Source organism: Nelumbo nucifera, chromosome 5, assembly GCF_055504915.1.
Source record: "Nelumbo nucifera cultivar China Antique chromosome 5, China Antique-T2T, whole genome shotgun sequence".
Taxonomy (NCBI): Eukaryota; Viridiplantae; Streptophyta; class Magnoliopsida; order Proteales; family Nelumbonaceae; genus Nelumbo; species Nelumbo nucifera.
The window spans coordinates 11897946-11921121 of record NC_142653.1 but is presented as its reverse complement, the minus strand read 5'-3'; the positions used below and the strand labels follow the sequence as shown (position 1 = coordinate 11921121).

At 38.0% G+C, this 23176-nt stretch overlaps 1 protein-coding gene across 8 annotated transcripts in view; it reads right to left on the bottom strand.

Moving 5' to 3' along the window:
- NQR (ARP protein (REF)) overlaps window positions 1-23176 on the bottom strand; it is a 75749-nt gene that overhangs the window by 2888 nt on the left and 49685 nt on the right. The window contains exons 13-20 of one of the 8 annotated variants that reach the window (XR_016076469.1): window positions 13190-13309; window positions 11648-11776; window positions 6716-6793; window positions 5917-6003; window positions 5116-5324; window positions 3771-5004; window positions 557-643; window positions 58-432 (exon numbers count right to left, since the gene is read on the bottom strand). Coding sequence is in view for 1 of the 8 variants with exons in the window: in XM_010270907.3 (XP_010269209.1) it covers window positions 382-432; window positions 557-643; window positions 5917-6003; window positions 6716-6793; window positions 11648-11776; window positions 13190-13309 (552 nt within the window). In the remaining 7 variants the exon portion in view is untranslated. Of the gene's footprint in view, window positions 1-57; window positions 433-556; window positions 644-3770; window positions 5005-5115; window positions 5325-5916; window positions 6004-6073; window positions 6112-6715; window positions 6794-11647; window positions 11777-13189; window positions 13310-23176 lie in introns of those variants that run through there. The other 7 variants (XR_016076471.1, XR_016076467.1, XR_016076468.1 and 4 more) reach the window with 7 other exon arrangements.

Below are 23176 nucleotides of genomic sequence, written 5' to 3'. Positions count from 1 at the left end.
TTTCATGCTGAAACAGACTTTGGGATACCTTTTTTTTTTTCTTTTTTGGTAGATGACTTTGAAATATGCAATATGCTTGACATTAGCTGTTGTTATCACAAAATATTTTGATGTTTTCATACAAACTAAACCCTCAAGACACAATGAGTGTACTGTGTAGTGTGTACCAACAAATATATCTGCTCCATCAAAAAAGCAAGAAATTCATTCGTTTGGCTTTGGTAAACAAAGAAAAATTTCTTTTCCATGACTTTTATTTCCACCAAAGCAGGAATTTCATTGGTTTGACTTCGGTAAACAAAGAACTTCATAGGCAAGATACACTTACTTTTGTGTTGATCATCCACAATAGTTAGTAACGGATCATTTAATGCCATAACCTCATAATTTTGCCACTTGGGGACTGAAAGTAGGATCAACGCACACAATCACCTGAAAGAGTTCAATTTTATTACAGATAAATCCTCAAAAAACAAAGGGCGCTAGAATTATAGAACAAGCCTAATATTTCAACTTGCAAGATAAATATAAGATAACAATCTTTTGCTGAAAATACCTTGCCAACACTTTTGCCGGAGTGGAGATATTCAACAGCATCTGCAACAGACTGAAGACCCAAAAACTTCTTTGGGTCTATGGTAACCTATTACAAGAAAAAATTGACTAAATCAGTTACTTTATTAGCAGCATGACAATAATAATACTTGATTGAAAAAAAACGAGATTTGTTGGATATCCCATGTTGAAAATCCACCATCTCATGTTCACTATCTTTTCAAAAATACTAATCGAGTAGTTTCTCCATTTTGAAAGTGATTACTCTGCTTAATGAGGTTGTAAAGATGCTTTTTATGGATGTATCATAATATGGAAAGGATCTGAAGTTTGCTTCTCGCAATTAATTCACTGAATTCCATGAGAAATTGATCAGGTGAAATAAAAGGCCAAAAGAAAGCAAAACACTGACAGGAAAAAGTAGGGAAAGAAAGGGAAAGGTAGGGAAAACTTTACAAACCATATAAGATCAACAAACCATATTAATGGCCTTAACTGAAATAACTATACAGGTTTTTGTAAATTACTACATATATAAGGCTATTAATATGTTATTATTTATTTAAGTTAAATTATTAATTAATAAATACAGAAATATATAATTAACCTAAAAATATTGGATCCACGAAAGTGTATAAGATCAATAAATCCATGAGTCCAAGACAGAAATCATAAGCAATTATTAGTTTTAATAGCTAAAAAAATTCTATATTTTATTATTTATAATTTTTATATTACAACAAAAATAAGTGAACTTAATTTAAATTCTTAATATGTTAGCTAGTGTCTGTATAACTTCTTAAAATCACTAATGTAAATTAAGTAAATCTTGTAAATAATAGTTTTATTTATATAAAGAATAAATAAATATACTGTTATTTATTATAAATTATATTATTAATCAATTACTTACAGAAATAAATACTTTTAATTTAATATATCAAATCTATTAGAATTTCAAAGATACATATCAAATGCAATTCATAAACTTTATTTGCTAAAAGAACATCTTTTTTATTATTTTTACATCAAGGACATAAATATGAAACAACGGACTTGAAATACCATTAGTTTCACTGATACTTATAAAATACTGATTTAATGATCAATTTTATTTATTTATTAATTTTTTTGGTTACATTAGAAGGTGGCTCAATGGTGAGTGACCAAACCTTCTTCTTTTTTGGACGCCAGAGTAGTCAAACTTTAAACATAGGAGATCTGTATTTAAATAAATAAATAAATAAATATATACTTTTGTAATTGCTTTTAACCTTCAAAATATCCGTTTTGTTCAGTAGCATTAAATTATGACCCCTCAAATCTTTAATTACTACTTAAGACATTTCAATATATTTGAAATAAACAGTCATTACCCAATGTTGGTCCCTGGTATCTTGGGTCTTGAGAAGGGTGGGCTGGATATGCATCTAATAGTAGTATTTTTTTTGCACAAAATGGCTACACTTGGAGTATGTTTGGTTTGCAGTAATAGGGGTCTGGAATCAGAATCAGAATGGTCAATTAGGATCCATTTGGTTCGTGGGGAACTGGGGATAGGGGTCTGGAATCAGAATCGGAATGAACCATTTCAATTCCAACTGTTTGGTTGAATGGAATTAGAATCCAATTCCCATTCCTGGTGGAACGTCATCCCCCCCCCCCCCCCCCCCCCCCCTTTTATCAGTATGTCATTCCCCATTTGAGGAATGAGAATCCATTCCAGATTATTCCAATATTGTCAACTACAAACCTAACAGACACTTAGACTTCACCTGTTTTTCTCATGCTTGTCAGGCCGGATGAATGAGAATCCAATTCCCATCACCTAATGTTCATCCTTGCTGTTTGGGGTCTTGGAATGGTAGACTGGATATGAACTTTGTAATTGTGGTTCAGAGCTTAGATGGGGAAAAAGATACTGAGAGAGAGAAAGAAAGAAAGACATCAAGAACGAAGCAGTTCTATACATAGGACTGGATGGGCTAAAGAACAGAATCACACACACCAGGCTGTGCAACTTATCATAAGCTTACACATCAGTGCTGCTCCATACTCACAAGGTGTAGGTCCCACATAAGTCCCATGTATACAGAATGCTGGCGTGTTCACTTATGATAGGTTGCCCAGCACAGTATATATGATTTCGTCTCCAGCCGATCCGGTCTCCTAGACTGTTTTATGAATCATGAGTGATACCCCCTTCTACTCCATTCGAGACAACATAACAGTCGTGACCAATTTTCTATCTCATTTGATAAAATAGTGCATTACAAACATGCCCCTAATAGATTACCAAAAATAAATGCCCCCAAGACAGGAGACCAAATCAGCCCCCCATAACATTCCACAGCACATCCCCACAGTGTATTGGGAATATCTCCCAATGATAATCCCAGAAATGATGATGTCATCATCGGGAGATGTTCCCAATATACGGCGGGGATGTGCTGTGGGACATTGTGAGGGACAATCTTGTAGGGGCCTGATTTGAACTCCTAAGACAGACTAATAAAAGCCCACTTATATCACTGTAATGACCAGAATACCCATGCTACTTATATGCCCATTACGTTAACCAGTCTAAGGCTGCATTTGGCATTCCTTATTTTAAGGACTTACTCCTTTTTGCTGTTAAAAATTCAGTGCTCATAGAGGCATTTTAACTGAAAAAAGAAGATAAGTCCTTAAAATAAGGAATGCCAAATGCAGCCTAAGAGACCTAACTTCACAGGCATATCTGATGCATAACCTATAACAAATACTTTTACGTATCCACAAATGTACCGTGGAGGGCTTTGAAGGTTTGATGAGCTCAGGTTGATGTTAGTAAGTGTTAGTTATAAATTATAAAGTATGGAAGACCAACAAGACTACAGCCTGTATGGGCTCATCCAACTCAACTGAGATCTCCAGAGGTATACAACTACCAATACCAGACCACCAGGGAAGTACAAGGCTCATTTTGGTCTCCTTGGCATGGTAGGAATTTCTGGGCTGTGGGATTTGGTTTCCTTTCAGTGTTTGTTGCAGTGCAAATCTAAAACAGATACAAATTTTGTACCTGGTTCAAATTTACATCTATTTATTTGTAACTACAATTTGCACTCCTACCTAATATACACAATTTGTACTTTTTGTCTCATTTGCACTGACTAAGAGTATAAAGTTTGCATCTCAAAACTGATGCACAATTTGCACAAATTTCCTCCTACCTCAATTCTCTCTCATATAAAGCGGGGACAACATCTTGCTTCATACCTCACTCCCAAACAAATAACCTTCGTCCTACCTCCATTCTCTTGTAGTAAGGTGGAGCCACACCATTTTACTTCCTATTTTCTTCACAAACAAACAAGACAAGATCAAATGTGAAGCAAAAGTAAGCCAGAATTTGCACTCCAATGCAGTTACACCAATATGAAATTTGCACTACAACCAATCACAGCCTAACATTTCAGGCCATTGGTAGGCTTGTTAGAGTGCAGTGCACATTTTCACTTGTTGGAAAGGGCATCTGTGAGGAGAAAAACCTCCATGATCATGATTAATGGAGATTCAACAGGGAACCCATGTGCTACTATGGGCGGAGGATGCTTCTGCTATAGTGAAGGTAAATGGCATATTTGTCTTATCAGACGGATACGTATCAGACCAACATCTTGATTGTTGAGGTCAGGGCTCTTCATGACACTTTAGGATATTGGACTGTATTCAGCCGTGATTGCAGGCAAGTCTCTCATGATGCAGATTCATGAACATAGTGAATTGGATCCAAAATAACTTGGGTCGATTCTAGTATCTCATGGTGCAGACTTATAATCAATATTCCCAAGTATAAGGTTCTCCATTGCTCATGAACTCTGGGAGAGTTGCACAGTCTACTGACTAAAGTCAGATGTCAACAGCAAGAAATCCTTTTTTGCAAACTCATCTTCGGAGAAAAGCTATATCCTGCACAAGGATGGACAACTGCAGTATCCCAAACATCAAGGTCCCGGCATTCTTCTACTGCCCTCAGCTTTTTATTTGCTATGTTTAAGCATAGAGATCAAGTCTGTGCTCCCTCCAATGTTTGTTGTATTTGGGGCTGAGTGATGAGATTTTGTGCTGCAATTATTGTAACTAGGGGGTTTTGTAGGTCAATGTCCTTCCCACTTGACATAACTTTATGCTACCTTTAGTAAAACTTCAAGGTGATTCCCTCCACCTGGATTAAATTACTACTTCACAGACATAACAATCATGCGTGGCTGCTGCAGCTGGTCTGCCAGACTATACCTAACCCCCGGGTACATCTCAGTATGCAGCATTTTGTAGGAATATTGGCACTAATGCCTGTATGCCACTCTTAGAATGGATGCTCCATGAGGCTAGTACGTGAGGATTTCATGCCACGTGATTAGGATAAAACATGCCACATTTCTGCTCAGCTGCATCCCAGAGGACCTTGAGCACAAGAAGCAGCAGTCAGCAGGCTGCCTATGAAACTTTCAGTGGAAAAGAGGAGGAAAAAAACTCCATGGTTGAAATTAAATGATGAATAAAAAGGGCCATTACCCAATGTTGGTCCCATCTATTTGGGGTCTTGGGAGGGGTAGACTGGATATGGTCATAAACTTAGACATTGTTTTTTGCACACAGTGGCTGCTCTCAGATTCGAGCCTGCACTCTCATGCTTGATGTATTGGCCTTCACAGTAGCCTAGAAAATGCCAGTCGAGAATGCTTAAGAAAACTATCCAGTTTTAATGCTTGTGTGTCTGTATGCTGCATGCAGATCAGCAATGAGAAAATGTTGAGTTAATCCATGAATTATATTTCATGCTGAGTACATCTGCAAGGTTAAGGCTTGGTTTTGTTGCTAAAATTTTGGTGCATTTGTCTACAAGAAATTATGTAGACAGTCAAGAAGAACCTATAATGAAGAAAACTAAGAAAGAAATACAGGTTTCTTATTTAAGAAAAAGCAATATCAAGAAAGTAGAAATAATTCTAATCCATGCTTGGAAACATGTTAGAATTATCAAAAAGATGTCACTTGTGCATGACCACATAGAATGAAATACAATTATTTTCTCGTATGAATATGGAGAAGCACATTTGAAGTTCACCTTGGCTACAACCAATTCATAACCAAGGCTATGACCTAACCTGTCAGAATCAGCAACATCACCCATATTCCAAGATGAAGGTTATGTTCTTCTGAATACAAGCTATATGCTGAAATTGATTGATTTATCATAGCCTATGCTACCCACTGAAAGAGATTTGAATTAAAGTGGATCTGCATTCTGCATACATATATGCCAAGAGAACTATTTTTTTTTTTTAGCATAAAGTAGAATTTGAACAGCATTACCTTAAGCTTTCCCAAGGAGAAATGATGAAAAAGCCTGTCAAGATGTTGTTGCCACAAGTGACTATACTGGACTAGAAAAAAGCCAGCCTGAAACACTAAGATCCTGTTAACCAAATTATTAGAGGAAAAAAGGTAACACAAATAATTTTTACTTTACCATATATTAATAAAAGTTGACAGATATTTCATTAGGTTCTGAAAAAAAAAAAAACTTGTCAATATAAAACAAGAGAATAAGACTAGGGAGTGGGAGTAAGATCATTTTCTATCTACAAAACATCTATATGTGGAAACCATCTTTAAAGAGTAAACATGAACCACCACTCATGATTTGAAGAACGTTATACTGCAAAGTACTTAGATCCACAATTAAATTCCTAAAACATTAGGTCACTTTTTCAGGCATCTAGAATCTGGCTCAAGTGCAATATTGAACAGGTCAGCTCAAATTCCTAGAAAAAGGTTATAAAAGGATAGATGTTTTATAAGAACCATTGGGAAAAGGTAGTAGAGAAAATTAGAGGTTGTGCTTGAGTTCTGACTGTAAAAAACCGAATGCACAATACGAATTGAAAAAAGAACCCAGATCTGTAGCATAAACTGTCAAGGCCAAATACAAATAAAAGATCACAGTAGTAGTTATCACCAAGAGTTTTTACTTTTCATGATTGCATATGATGGATCTCTTTGTACAAAACGAAAATGTAATATACCTCTTAGAAAGCAAGAACTGACTCAAATGAAGGCTAAAATCTGATGCTACTTCACATCACTTAATCAATGAACAGATTCTACATACCACAGTTTGGCTTTTTGCTAAAATCTTTTCACACAGACCAGTATAGTTTGAAGGCCTCCATCCATGCTCTCCTTGATACTGAAACCAGAATTAGTTGGTTAAAACTGATAAAATAATATTTGACAAAACACCTTCCAGATAACAGCACGGATCATTCACTAAATAGAATAAATATAAATATAACAATCCGAGGAACCTAGAAAAGATCAGAATTCATAAATCAGAACCCTGAATGAGCTTAGGCAGAAACCTCTTAGTAAATACTAAGAGCCACAACAATTTTAGTAAGACCAAGTTATGTTCAGATAAAAAAATAATATGTTATATAAATTTTTGCAACTCTTTTAAGAAACACCATTAGAATATATATTTTATTGATAGGTAACAAGATTCATCAAGAGAAAAAAGAAAGAATTGAAAAAAGTGGTGGCAGAAACTACCAAAAAAAAACTATGAGAACATCCTCCTAAACAAATACATACCACAAACTCCCATTGAAATAATTTCTTAGAAACAAATCTTTCTCTTTCTATAAATATCCTTTTCTAGAGTGATACCAGAAACTAGAATACAACAATATGCAATGATGCCTACACAGAGCAATTTTTGAGTGATAATACCAGTTTATGGTGAATTTTATGGAATCAGTGTACCTACATAACGACAAGGGAGAAGGGAAAAATATTTACATCTATATAAATAGGCCTAGGGCTGTTGTCTCAACATCTACAGGACTTCATATAGCTTGGTTTTGGTTTGAGAAACTGTATCTGGTCATGCCAACAGTTAACAAAGATTTTAGCATTTGAAATTTTTAAAATAAACAAATTCTAGGGTTCCAATATTTCCTATAAATCCTCAATTCCTTACTAACCAAACTAGAACCATATCATTTTTTAATAACTTGCATTAAAGAGGAAAAATTTTAAGTACAACCCCAAAACCATACAGAATGGAGGTGGTGAGTATGCAAAGGAGAGAAAAAAGCCAAAAGGCAGCAAATGAGCTAGAAAAAGGGCCCTTATGGACAAGGAAATACACAAAGTTGGGTAAGAAATGTCCTGCAAGCTCCATCTCACTAACCCTATGGCATGACTCTACAACATAGTAGGAACCACTAGAACCCATCTAAATGAAATAGTTCAATATAGTAGGCAAAGATCGTCTCTAAGCTGATAACTAATTCCAAGGCTCATAACTTATCTTCCATCCAGTATCACAATCTCTCCTCCTCAATGATCATTTCGCATATGAATTAGTTAAGCTCACACCAGTTATGAACTTGTCTTGCACTGCCAGCCCAAACCCAGATAGAGGATGACTGTGCACACTAGCACCCAGCTATACATTTTTAATTTTTCCAAACCCTTAAGAGCATGAACCATGAACTACCATTTCAAGCAAATGTAGTGGAAAAATTCTATTCATGTGGCCAACTCCATATAGTTAAGATAATCCCTTGATGAGTGGAGTAGAGTTAATGAGTCAAATTCAATTGGTCCTTGAAGATTTGGGTTTCTTCCCACCTGGGTAATCATTGATTTTCTCTCCAGAGGTTTAAACTAGGGGTGATCATTCTTGGCCTGGCCCAGAAACCTTGCCCGGCCCAACCTGAAAATCTCCAAGGGCATACTTGTCTTTGTACTCTCTTTTATTTATGAGTATATAATCTAATGAAAGGAGCGGCCAGACCTAATTCTGAGCTTCTCCCATTCTCTTCTATCTCTCATCTCTCTCTTTCTTAGCTGAAACCTTTTCTCCTCTTTCTTTTGTTCTTTCTTTTACAGTTTTATATCAAAACAGGTTGTCCAAACCTTTCTACTTGGTATCAGAGCAAGTTTAAACATTTCTTGAGCTGCTCCATCATGCAGCCCTAGATCGGCTGACTGCATGATAAGGTGAAGGGCTGATCAAAGACTTCAGGTAAGCCCGGTTTTTCGATTTTTTTGGTGGAATTGCAATCCCTTCTAGCTGGTCTAGGGTTTTACACCAAAATCAAGAAGAACTAGAAAAAGGGGGAGAGTCCTGTTTTAGTAGGACTCTTCAATTTTGACCTAGGAAGTTGTTTCTGAGCTTCTCCCATTCTCTTTTATCTCTCATCTCTCTCTTTCTTAGCTGAAACCTTTTCTCCTCTTTCTTTTCTTCTTTCTTTTACAATTTTTATATCAAAACAGGTTGTCCAAACCTTTCTACTGACATCAAGTCCTTGAATCATCTTTTCCTCTTATGCAAAATTTATGTTAAAATTTTGACATCATTTTAGCAAAGTTGTTCCCGTCTATAGATGCTTTTCTATGTCAGTGAAGGCTCTTCCAGCTAGTTGGCAAGTTCAAGGTATGTCTAAGCAATGATTTAAAAGGTGTGCCTAGGCGCTCAGGTGAAGTGCATTTTAAGGTATGTGCCTCATCTAGGCCCTAGGTGCAGCACTTTAAAGGTCTGCACCTGGTGCACCTTGTGTTTCAGCTCAGGAGTGCGCCTTTTATTTTTCGAACTTTTTGTTCTTTATGGAACCTAGCGGCTAAGTCGAGGGGGCGGAGCTCCCACCAGAGCTCCTAGAACCCCCTATTTGCTAATGTTGTTCATTCATCCATCCTAGTAAAATATCTTCTTAAGAGGAAATTAAAATTATAAAATCATTTTTTTGTGTAAGGATTAAGAATTTAAGACCATAACACGGACTTGTTTGGTCTTGCCTCAAGGGGATTGGTACAAAGGTGGCTCGTAGAATCAAGAATGCAAGATGTTTTACATCACATTAGCTATTTGAAGTAATGCAATTGAGGAAAAAAATTGGGTTTTACATGCTTGAAAATGTTTTATATGTTTAATTTTATTTTTAAATTTTCATTTGAATATACTTTACATGTTATGTTGATGTATTTTAACTCTAGAAAATATGTTTTTTAAATATTTATTTTAAAATTTAAGTTTCTATTTGTATTAGTATTATGTCTAATATTTTTTTTGCATTTTTTTTTTATTTTTACGCCTTGCTTTGAAAAGGCACACGCCTTGCCTTGCACCTTGTGCCTCATGCACAAATTGCCCCTTGTGCTTTTTTTGCACCTTGCTCTTTTAAAACACTGTGTCTAAGTGAGGCAAAGCATGTTAGGCAATTATACCTTTAGAAGTGATGGGCCATTTGGCTTGAACTGAAAGGAATAAAACATCGTTGAGCAGAAGACTAATCTGAAAGAGGTGGTGATTAACTCAGAAATTAGCATGATTAGACTGTCCATTTGTTTCTTGTATTTGGAAATGGTTCTTTTCTCTTTTTGAGTGCAGGTGGACCTCTCCTATAAGCTTGGATAGGTTTTTCGAATCAAATATCTTCAAGTGGACAAAAAGAAGAGAAAGGGTAATGTGGAGATGCACCAGGGTGGCTTTGGTTTTTACTATTAAGAAGGAAAGGAATGCTCATACTTTTGAGGACACGTTGAGAAGCAAGGGGGCAATAATTGAAACAATTATAGTAAAGGTGACACTGGCACATTGGGTGAATACTATGGATCTTTTTTCAGATTACACAATATATGGAATTATTAGAAGTTGGGGAGGATGGGGGGAGAAGTAATAGGCTCATCTTTTAGAAAACTGATAGAGTTAAGAAGTCAATCCCTACCTGAGAAGGGATCTATGAAGTTGAACTTTGATGGAAGCAGTTTGGGCAACCCAGGACCTTTTGCAATCAGAGGATGTTAAGAGATGCAAATAGCACTGTACATGCAATGTTTTCAGGCCCAATAGGTGAAGGAAAGTTGGTTCAGGGCAGAACTCATGGCAGCAATTTTTTCTGTGCAAAAGGCAGTGGAATTGGGAGTGGAAAAGTTGATTATTGAAGGAAATTCAAAAATAGCAATAAGTTGGCTGATGAAGGAAGGTAGTGCACAATGGATCATCAAAAGATTCAGATGGTTCTCAAGGAATATGCAGTTAACAATATAGCTGGTTCAAAGATCAGCTAATGCTTTGGCTGATTCTCTTGCTAAACAAGAGGCAACATGGATATAGCTTTTCTAGGTTCTATTGTAAATTTGTAATGTAAAAGTTAATTAGAAACTGTTTGAAAATCATGTAGGTGGAAGAAAAGCTTAATTGTTTTCAGCCTTGTTTGTAATTTTGTATATTCTTTGTTTTTAGTAATAAATTTAAAATTCTTTGTTGCTGATAAAAAAAGACTTTTGGGGGGGGGGGGGATCCTTAATGGTTGTCTAAATTATACACAAACTCTTTGTACAGGAACCTACTTATAGACCCTCTGATTTTATACTTTAATACAAAACACTTTAACTTTAAAAAAAAAAAAAATGTCCAACAATTAAGAGGACCGTAAGGCATCAGTGGAACAATTCTTTCAATTGAAAAAGCCAAGTCTATTGTAGGAAGACATTTGTTGTTTCAATTTTGGGCTAATGATATAAGTTTCTTTTTTATTTTTCTGAAGAAGGCTATATAAGAGGAATCCTTCGAGTATCTGCTATTTTGTTTTATGCATTTTCTTTTAATTAAAGGTAGTGCAGTAAGTATTTCCAACCATTATATATTTAAGTGGTTGAATTCAGGCCATGTAAAGATTTGAGGCAGAGAAATCTGCCTATGGTGCTTTTGTAATCAATTTGCATGTTACTAGGAGATTACACATTGATGCATTGATATTGAGATCAATTCCATGAACAGAAAGATAGAAACTAGTGTAGGAAATTCATGCAAATGATATACAGCATAGATATGTCAATATTTCGATGCTTATATGAGAATTCACACTCCCATTTATGGATTATTTCCTTTGGAAGTCCTAATCTTTCTATGGAATCAGCATAATGTATCAAAAATGATGGCAATGGATCATTTGAAGAGTGATGGTATAGAATTTAAGGAACATTTCTGTACTTGAAGAAACCATTCGTATATGTGGACTGATAAGTGTACAACCTGAGAAATCATCCCAATTACAACAAGCCGTCCATAGATCGCTAGTGCATTCAAGCAGAGATCTAACATCTCGCCACCAACAGATTCATATATAATATCAATGCCTTTGGGAAATTCCTTCTTAAGGACCTGGAGCAAGCAAAAATTAAATATTGTAAACTTACATAGAACTTTAAATCACTAACCAGTCTACATGATTCTTGAATAGGATAACAAATAATTCAGCTTTATTGAATTTTGAGTATAATAGGGCTTAGAAAACATGATGCCACCATCTTCATTTCCCATTTTTTAACCAACAAGCATTTCTTCTTTTCACCCTTTTATGTTTATTTATTTATTTATTTTGAGAAAGATGAACATTCCCCAATATCTAGAAAGATGTATTCCATGACTATTAGGCAGCATGACTATTACATTTGTTGTTATAACCAATGTTATATATGCATAATGAAGGTAGGTCAGAAACAATAAGAAATAAAGTAGAAAAGAATATTCATTAATTTATTGCATGGCTTACCTTATCATACAAAAACTTTAAAACACAATCCAATTAGACAAATAGAAAAAATCACCCATACTGATTAGTAAAAAGCTGATTCTTTTCTTCCCATGATAGTGAATCAACAGGCTAATGAGTCTGTTAACATATTGAAGGTAGGGATACAGCAAGGAGGACGAGATTTACTAATGATCACATGACTGCATTGGCTTGGATTCAGGGAGGACATTTTGTTTAGATGAAAAGGACAGTGAAGTACTTAGATTAAAGCGTTTTCTTTTCCTTCTCTTTCTCTTCTTTCTTTTTCTCCATTTTTTTGGTTTGTCTTGGGAGGTGAGCAGCGTTTCAAAAGAGGTTGAGAAAGGATTCTACCATAGGAGGAAAGAAGTAAGTATATAGGTACATTAATTGTTCTGGTTTCAGCTCTCTGATGGAACTTGGAAGGAATTTCAGTTCCCTGAAATGGGGAAACAGATCTGGTATCACATGTCTTTGTGTTCATCCTTCTACAAAACGAATTCCTTTTATTGTTCCAGTTGGTAAGCATTGAAGCTGCATTTTGAGGTGTTAAATATGCATGTTTCTCCAGTTCTGTGAAGTTTTCTAATTTTTTATTCTTGGTTATTCTTTTCTTCTCTTGAGATTCCAGTGTATGTTATGATGAGTATGGGGGATTTTTGTTTTGAATTTGAGATCCTTTCCTCTGTCTAGAGTCAAGACTCCTATTTCCTACATCTTATATACTTTTCTGTTGTTTCTGATATGTATCTGTCAATGACAAAAATTAATATAATTATATCATTAGTTCCTGCTCAGAAAAGACAAAAAAAAAAAACATTCATTTTTTCTATTGTTTCCTCTTCTGAAGCAAAAAGAAAAACATATCTCCAAATGGAATATTCCAACTAAACCACCAAATATTAATGGGGTGGAGCTCATATCTCCATTAGCAATAATCTGTATTGTGAGCATCAAGTGATTCTATCTCCACTGACCCCCCCTCCCCCCAAGGAGGAAAGAAAAGAATTCTAGAGACATACCGTTTTGATGTCTTCAGTTTTGTAATTGATGACACAATCTACCCCCAAATCCTTCAATAGTGCAGCCTTTTGTTCACCTCCACAAGTTGCAACAACCATATTTCCAGCTAACTTTGCAAGCTGAAGAGCCAGTTTGGAGTTAGTTTTCATTGTTTATAAAAAAATATAGGTTAAACAGATCATGTGTTATTTTATTTGATCAAACAAGAGCTGATTCTATGCAGAATGTAGGAAACATATGTAATGAAGAAAATACAGAATGTGTATGCCAACAAAGAAAAAGAATGTGCAGAAAAAAAAATCATAGTAATTCAGGCACATCCCATTGTTGATAAATGGGGAACATCCTATACATGAAAAGAGAAACACCTAAAGATGATCCTTCTCAGCCTGGCCCAGCCTGGCAATTCCAGGCTTGAGCCTAGGTTTTGTGTTCAGGCCCATCCTGGGCCTGGTCCCCCATCAGGCCTGCAAATTGCCAGGCTTGGGCCTAGGTTTTGTGTTCAGGCCCATCCTGGGCCTGGTCCCCCATCAGGCCTGCAAATTTCCAGGCCAGGCCTGGGCCCAATACTTTAGGGCCGGCCCAGCCTGCAATTATTTATATAAATTAAATCATCATCATCGTCCAAGCCTTATCCCAACTATATGGGAATTATTTAACTTAAATATATACATCTATTTGTATCATTTTATTATATAATATTTTATATTACATAAAGTATAACATAAATTTTATACATATATTGTTCATTGTATATTATATTATATTTTATATTTAAAATAATACGCCCCCCGGCCCAGCTCATGATCACCCTAATTAAAAGAGACATCGCCCAGAGCAAGCCCACAAGACAACCTGATAAAAGTGAGGACACTAGAAATCCCACCCCCCCGCCCCCCCCCCCCCCCCCCCCCCCCAAAAAAAAAAAAATCAGAAAATAGCAAAACCTCTCATACCCCCTTCACAACCCTTCCACCATCTTTTCCTTGACCCCACCAGAATCTGACAAAACATACTAAATTATTTAAAATAACTATGTTACTTTGATAGGACATCCTGCTATACAAGCATATGAAACAACACTGTTGTGCCAGAAACCAATAAACCACAAAAGAAAATGTGATAGCAAATACTAGTTTTAATGTGGTTCAGTAATTTGAGCCTATATCTACAGATGAACCTCTGTGAAGTTTCATTGTTCTCAATGTAGAAATACACCCCTTGTGAAAAATCTAGTTTTTATCATCAAATTAGGTTTCTTTCCTACAGTCATAATTTGAGTGAAACTGATATGTGCGTGTATGTGGTAAAACAAATACCAAAAAGGCCCCTCTCCAGATTATGCACAGTATATTCAAATTTTGTTTATAGTTTTGCTTGTAACAGTAATGCAGGAGCTGAAGAATCAATTTGGAATTTTCTGAAATTTTCTATATTTTTGTATATTTGGACAGTATGGGTATTTTCGTCATTTTGACCAGTCCCATTTGGGCTTGGGCTATAGCATCTTGTTTCTCTAGCTTAGTGGTGCTTCTCTTTCAATTTTCAGTTTATTTTCCTTAGTAGATAGAAAGTTATTGTGTTTCTTGATGCACAAGACAAGGAGTGGCATTTTTGTAATTATGGTGAACAGTATTCCGGACCACACAAGTCATTCTATAAATAGATGTATTCTCTTCCTTTTGAAGCTAATGAATGAATGAAGATTTCTTTAGAGATCTCTTGCGAGTTTTCTGTATGAAGTGATTCCTACAAACCCTAGAGTGATTATCTAGGACCCTTGGAGTGATTCCTTGGGATCTCTCTCTCTCTCTCTCTCTCTCGTGATAGTTTGTTCCAGCCCTACTGCATCAGTTTTGGTATCAGAGCTAATGGTTAGTCACCATGTTCTCACAAAGTGTCCGACTTTATAGGCCTAGGGTATCATTTAAACAATCTCATGGGCTAGAATCAATGATGATAGGGTTTTTGAACCCTATGAAGGGTCTATGGTTGATTTACTTGGGAAGTTGGTGGAAGAAAGTAGATTTAGTAATGATTCAAGAATGTTAGAAGAGAAAGGGAAATGCCCAATTTCAAGGGAGATGAAGACCAGAAAGCATTCTTTGATTGGATTTCTAAATTAGAAGAATATTTCGATTGACATGATATGTTTGAAAAACAATGGTTTAGATTTGCACACACGAAGCTCACGGGTCATGCTACAATATGGTGGAGAACCCTTGACAAAGACTAGAAAATAGAGGTGAATATTCCATTACCACATGGGCAGAGATGAAGAGGTATTTGCAAGAAAAGTACATTCCACTGTACTTCCATGATGATCTATATGTGGAGTTGACTACTCTCAAGCAAGGTATTCTATCCGTAGTTCAATATATGCACAAGTTTGATGAATTATATATTAGATGTGACATTACAGAAAGTGAAGGGCACAAATTAGTTCGTTTCACAAATGGACCAAGGGATAATATCAAGAATGAATTGTCTACTGTTGAGTGGGCCGACTTGTGTTTAGTTTATTTTCTTTTAAATTAAGATGTTGTTGGGCCTTGGGCCCATTAGTTTTTATTTTTTAAAGAGCTGTAATTACTTAGTTTGAGTTGCCGCCCTACTAAGGGCATCTTTGTAATATCTCATACTTAAGTTAATTATAAATAGAATGAGGGGCTGGCGGCTAGGGTGATGTTAATCTATCCTAGTCGACCTTCTTCTCTTTTCTTCCCTTTCCTCTGTCTCTTGCTGAAATCCCCAACTTTCTACTCTTCCTTTCACAAGACGCTTGGCCGAAATCAACACATAAGGCTTTCTACTTGGTATCAGAGCAGGTTGAAGGTTCTTGAAGAGTTCGTTCCTGCAGCCCTAGATCGGCCGACTGCGTGGAGATTTAAGAGGCTGATCGAAGCTTTCAGGTAAGCCCAGTTTTTGGATTTTCTTGATGGATCTGTATGCCCTGTAGCTGGTCTAGGGTTTCTCATCAGAATCAGGAAAAACTGGAGAAAGGGGAAGAGTCCTGATTTTGTTGGACTCTTCAATTTTGACCTAGGTAGTGATGCCCTATTTTTTTAGGGTTCCTCTGGGTTTTTTGTAAGGGGCGATTCAAGTTCCATGTGGTTTTGAGGCCTCTAGAGAGGGCGGTTGCTTCTTTTCTTTCTTCTCCCCATCCCACCGAAAAGGAATCTTTCGTGGGAAGAAAGTCCAGGACACCAAAGGAGTGTCGTTGGTTCCAGAAGGTATTTTGTTTATTCTTGTTGCATTTTTTAGCTGTTTTCTGTACCTCTTTGAGACACATGGAGGGACACAGAGTTGAATATAAGCCCGGGAATGAAATGGGACCAGTGGGAGGAGGTGCTGGAGACCCCTTCGGAGCCGGAACCATTACTATAGTTAGGTTGGATGGTACAAATTACTTGGAATGGTCCCAATCTGCAAAGATGGCCATTGGAGCTCGTGGAAAATTGGGGTATATTACTGGTGAAGAGGTAAAACCCGAAACTGGCAACTCCCGGTGGGTGCAAGAAAATTATATGGTAATGACATGGTTGTGTAATTCTATGTTGCCACATATAAGTAAAAACTTTTTATGGGCAAACACTGCTAAGGAGATATGGGATGGGGTTGCAGAGACCTATTCACAGAAGGAGAATGTTGCTAGGGCTTATCAACTGAGAAATCAGATTATTGCTACTAGGCAGGGAGATAGATCTGTTGCAGCTTATTTTTCAGTCCTTAAGACCCAGTGGCAGGAGATTGACCATCTAGAGACCTTTGCTTGGGAAACCACCAAGGATGCAACTACCTATCAAAGACACTTAGAGAAGTATAGGGTGTTCGAATTCCTTGCTGGCCTTAACCCTGAGTATGACATTGCACGACAGCATCTTCTTTCCAAGGACAGTGTCACTCTCTCCCAAGCATATGCGTTCATGTTAGGAGAGGAATGCAGGAGGGATGTAATGATGAAGAATCTCATGTCTGATCAGTCTGCTATGGTAAGTGCTGTGAAACCTAAACAGAATGGCAATGAGAACAAGAAGGAAGACAAAAGGGACTTAGTTTGTGACTACTGTAAGAAACCGAAGCATACAAGAGATACTTGCTGGAAGCTTCACCCACATCTTGTGCCGACCAGATTGAAGAATAAGAAAGGAAATGCACATATGGCAGTTACTGGTGACACTCCGCCTCCCCCTACTACAGTTGCCCTGGAGTCTGTTGCAGCTACTGCAGTAAGGACCGAGCTTGAGAGGTTTGGGTTACTTCTGAATCAGAGGGATACAACTAGTTCCAATTCAGCCGCAACCGAACAACAAGGTACAGGTAGCACAGGTGGAACTCACTCTACCTCCCTTGCCCATACAGGTAGTACACATGTCACTGCAAACTATGTTTCTGCTTCAGGTAAGGAGAGATCTCCTTGGATTATAGACTCTGGAGCCTCAGAGCACATGACCCATTGCTCCACCATTTTCTCCTCTTACCAGCTCAGTTCTAGCAGAGATAGGGTCTCCACAGCTGATGGATCCCATGTTCCTATTGCTGGGAAGGGATCTGTCAAGATTAATGATTCCATTTGTTTACCCTCTGTCCTCCATGTTCCTAGATTGAGCACCAACTTGTTATCTGTTAGTAGTTTGACTAAGAATCTGAACTGCTCAGTAATTTTTTCTCCTGGACATTGTATTTTGTAGGATCTGGATTCAAAGAGGACGATTGGGAGTGGTCGTGAAGTGAATGGAATCTACCTCCTGGATACTCTTCCAATTCACCAAAGTCATCATGTTTGCAAGGACAGTGAGTCAAAACTTGTGGATCAGATTATACTTTGGCTTAATCGTCTGGGTCATTTGACTTTTTCTTCTTTAAGTTCTTTGTTTCCAAAACTGTTTGAGTCTGTGAGTCTGTCAAGATTGAAGTGTGAAGGTTGTGAACTTGGAAAGCATTGTAGACACTCTTTTAAACCGAGTAATAAAAGATGTTCTTCTCCTTTTGATGTTATTCATTCGAATGTGCAGAAGCCGAATATAGGGCCATGGCACATGAAGTTTCAGAACTTCTCTGGATTCGTTCTCTGTTGGAAGAAATTGGTGTTCAGGCAGAAGAACCTATGATGCTATACTGCGATAACCAGGTAGCAATTAATATTGCTCATAATCCAGTCCAGCATGACCGAACTAAGCACATTGAAGTAGATAGACATTTTATCAGAGAAAGGGTAACTTCTGGAGAAGTTTGTCTTCCATACATTTCTTCTGATCTGTAGCTTGCTGATGTCCTCACAAAAGGCGTTGCAAAGAATAAGCTGGAGCATGATCTACGCAAGTTGGGGATGTATGATATCTACTTCCAACTTGAGGGGGAGTGTTGAGTGGGCCGACTTGTGTTTAGTTTATTTTCTTTTAAATTAAGATGTTGTTGGGCCTTGAGCCCATTAGTTTTTATTTTTTAAAGAGCTGTAATTACTTAGTTTGAGTTGCCACCTTACTAAGGGCATCTTTGTAATATCTCATACTTAAGTTAATTATAAATAGAATGAGGGGCTGGCGGCTAGGGTGATGTTAATCTATCCTAGTCGACCTTCTTCTCTTTTCTTCCCTTTCCTCTGTCTCTTGCTGAAATCCCCAACTTTCTATTCTTCCTTTCACAAGAAGCTTGGCCGAAATCAGCACATAAGGCTTTCTACTTCTACAATTCAGAATTATGACTTAGACCATGCCTTTGAATTGGCTCTCAACATAGAGAAGCAGCTGCTTACAACAAAGAATTTGAAGCCAATGAGAAGAAAGTACAAAGTTGAAGATAAAGAAGATTATTTCTTGCATGTCGATGTCCATCCTAGAGCTAAAGTTGTGAATGAAGAATTTCAACCTATATAAGTTGTAAACATTGAAGATTAAAAGGGTGTGTGGTGATTCGTGGGGATTGGGAGAGAGAGAGAGGAAGAAAGAAGTACGTTGAGAGGAAAAAGTTACTACTGGCTGCCACCAGTTTTCTATTTATATTAACTTCATAAAAGAATCAGAAATTACAAGTATGCCCATGGCGGCATATCCTAGAATCAGAATAATAAGAAAAAAGAAAGAAGAAAAAAGAAACAAGTAATTGTAACCATCCAACAGCCTACTAACAGCAGCTATAAAGTAACAATTAAGTAAGCCTTACAACACTCCCCCTCAAGTTGGGCTGAAGATGTCTATCATGCCCAGCTTGTCACATAACTCATTGTGCCGTGAGCACGGAAGCCCCTTTGTAAGGACATCAGCAAGTTGTTCCTTGGAGTTGACATAAGGGATGCAAATTTCCCTTTTTTCTAGTTTCTCCTTTATGAAGTGTTTATCCACCTCAATATGCTTGGTCCTCTCATGTAGGACTGGGTTGCTGGCGATGTTTATTGCAGCCTTGTTGTCACAATAAAGGGACATAGGACTATGAACAACAACTCCAAGCTCCCCTAGAAGGTTCTTTAGCCAAAGGACTTCAGCCACCCCATGTGCCATAGCTCTATATTCAGCTTCAGCACTTGACCTTGCTACTACACTTTGCTTCTTGCTCTTCCAGGTCACAAGATTTCCTCCCACAAATGTGCAATACCCACTAGTAGACTTTCTATCATCCACAACTCCTGCCCAATCAGCATCTGTAAAGACTTCCACCTTTAGGTGATTGTGTTTACTGAATAGTAGGCATGTTCCTGGATATTTCTTCAAGTATCTAAGGACTCTCTCTACTGCCTCCATGTGTGGCTTCTTAGGAGAGTGCATAAACTGGCTCAGGACCCCAATGGAATAGGCAATGTCTGGACGGGTCATGGACAGATAAATCAGCTTTCCCACTAACTTTTGGAACTGCTTCACATCTTTTAGAGGTTCACCAACACAATCACCTAGCTTGTGGTCCACATCCATAGGAGTATCTGCCGGCCTTGCACCTAATTTACCTGTATCCCGTAATAGATCAAGGGTGTATTTCCTTTGAGAGACAAAGATACCCTTTTCTGAGCGGGCAACTTCAATCCCAAGGAAATACTTCAGGAGTCCTAGATCTTTCACTTCAAATTTAGATGCAAGGAATTGTTTCAAGTTCTGTATCTCTGAGCTCCAACTTCCTGTAATGATGATATCGTCTACATACACTATCAATACAGCAACTTGTTCCTGACATCTCTTCATAAAGAGTGTATGATCAGACTGACATTGTTTGAATCCCATCTCTTGAACTGCCATGTGAAACTTACTGAACCAGGCTCTGGGAGACTGTTTTAAGACATAGAGAGACTTTCGTAGCTTGCACACCTTATTTTCACTCCCCTTGGCACAGAATCCAGGAGGTTGAACCATGTATACCTCTTCTTCTAAGTCACCATTTAGGAAAGCATTCTTTATGTCCAGTTGATGCAATTCCCAGTCAAGATTAGCAGCTAAGGACAGGAGAACCCTAATTGAGTTCATCTTAGCCACCGGGGCAAAAGTCTCATCATAGTCAACCCCATATACTTGTATGTACCCTTTGGGTACTAGTCTTGCTTTGTACCTTTCAACTGTTCCATCTGCCTTGTGCTTAACTGTGAACACCCATTTGCACCCCACGGGGTCTTTCCCCTTTGGAGGATCCACCAATTCGCAAGTCTGATTTTTGTGGAGGGCATGCGGTTGATGACATACGCAGCTGCAAGTATAGCATCCACCCAAAACCTTTTTGGGACATTCATGTGTAACATCATCCCACGGGCTACCTCAAGAAGGTGTCTGTTTTTCCTTTCTGCAACACCATTTTGTTGTGGTCTTCTGGCGCATGAGCTCCTATGAATAGATCCGTGGGAGGCAAAGAACTCATTGAGCTCCCCATGGAAGTATTCCTTCGCATTATCAGATTGGAAGATCTGTATTTCAACATGAAACTGTGTAAACACCATCCTCTGGAAGTCTTTCACTATCTTTGGAACTTCGTCTCTGCTACGCATAGGAATTACCCATGTATAGCGAGAGTAATCATTGGTCAATGTAATAAAGTACTTATATCCGCCCTCAGAGATTACATTGGTAGGCCCCCATACATCAAAATACACAACATGAAAATGAACATTTGATCTTTTATTACTTGAGTGAAAAGTTGTTCTACATTGTTTGCTCAACTAACACGTTTGACACATGAACTCTGACACTGAACATGACTTAAATAAAACCGGAAACAAAGATTTTAATATTTCAAAAGAAACATGACCTAAACGACTATGCCACAAGAAAATTTGACTCTTATTTGACTGATTATGCGACTCTGAGGATGACACCGAGAGACCAGCTTTGTTGTCGAGAATGTAGAGACCATCCACTAGGCTTCCTCTACCAATCGTCCTCCCAAAAGTTAGATCCTGAAAAACACATGAGTCAGCAAAAAATGTCACACTACAATTCAAGGAGCTTGTAATGCTACTAATTGAAAGCAAGTTTATGGGAAGCTGAGGGACATGCAATACACAATTCAAGTTAAGGCCATGGGGAAGGGATATTGATCATTGGCCTGCAATGGAAGAAAAAGAGCCATCTGCAAGTCTCACTCTATCCCTTCCTGACAAAAGGCTATAAGACTAGAATAAGTTAGGCTTACCGGTCATGTGGTTGGAGGCCCCTGAGTCAATGATCCAAGAGGAATCTGTGGGAGTGACATGGAATGCAAAAGCCATATTACCTGAAGTAGATGCAAATGAAGTAAAGGGAGTACTAGTGACTGAGCTGTCCATTTGCCGCAAGGCCCTACCATAAGATTCCAGGTGCTCTCTGAAGGAATTCATTATATCCTCCTTGGGGTCAGACTTATTAGGGTGGTCCCGGGTACTACCGGCAACTTGAGTATCTTGGGTTGCCACATGTGTTGTGCTCATTTTCTTCAAATGACCTTTACCCTATTCTTGATTCTTTGCTGCCCACTTGGGTTTCCCATGGATGTCCCAACAAGTGTCATGTGTATGTCATGAATGCCTACAGTGGGTACAGAACAACTTATCTTTATTATCCGCCTTCTTAGGGTCAGTTTTCTTTCCCATGGAGCTATTATTCATTGCAGCCAAGGCAACTTGTTGCTCTCCCTCAGTTGTAACCATCGCATTCCGCCTGCTTTCTTCAGATTGGACAAGGGAGTATACCTCGTGAACCGTAGGCAACTCGTTGCTTCCTAGGATCTACACCCTCAACGGTTCATATGCAGGGTTCAGTCCCAACAAGAAAGCAAACACCCGTTGCTGAGAGACCAGCTTCCTGTAGGCCTTAGCATCATCATCGTGCTTCCACTCTATGGCCTGGTAATGGTCCAATTCCTTCCATATGGAGGTAAGGGCTGAATAGTATGAAGACAAGCTACGGTTTCCCTGTTTACATGTTGAGGATTCAGCTTGCAACTAGTAAACCTTGGCATAATGCCTTTACTCAGAATAGGTAGTTTTGGCCTGTTCCCAGATCTCACTGGCGGTGTCTGCCCACATAAAATTCTTTTTCACATCAGGTTCCATGGCTGCGAGGAGCCAAGACATAACCATACTGTTTTCTTGGTCCCACCTATCATGTTCAGTCGTCTCACCCTTGGGTTCTTTCACCCTTCCATAGATGTAACTAGCTTTACCCCTTGCCGTTACATAGAGTTTTACACTTTTAGCCCACTCCAGGTAGTTCAGACCATTTAAAGGGGTAATTGGCATGGGAAAAACCATGTTTTCACCTCCCATACCCGCTATGTTGCGGATTGGTGTAGCCCCCGAAGAAGTTAATTCATGACTTGCCATCGAATACTACTGAAAACCGGTCCAAATACCACCCAACAACACAGCCGCCACAATCAGAATGTGAGCAACTCAGGTTTACTCCTAGAATGTGAGCAAAAGAACATTAAATACTGCTGAGAACAAAGGGAATACTGCTGAGAACAAGGGGTTCAGTCAACACAACGTCCAAACAGAACAATAAACCAGTCCAGTAATCGGTTCAGCATCACCAATA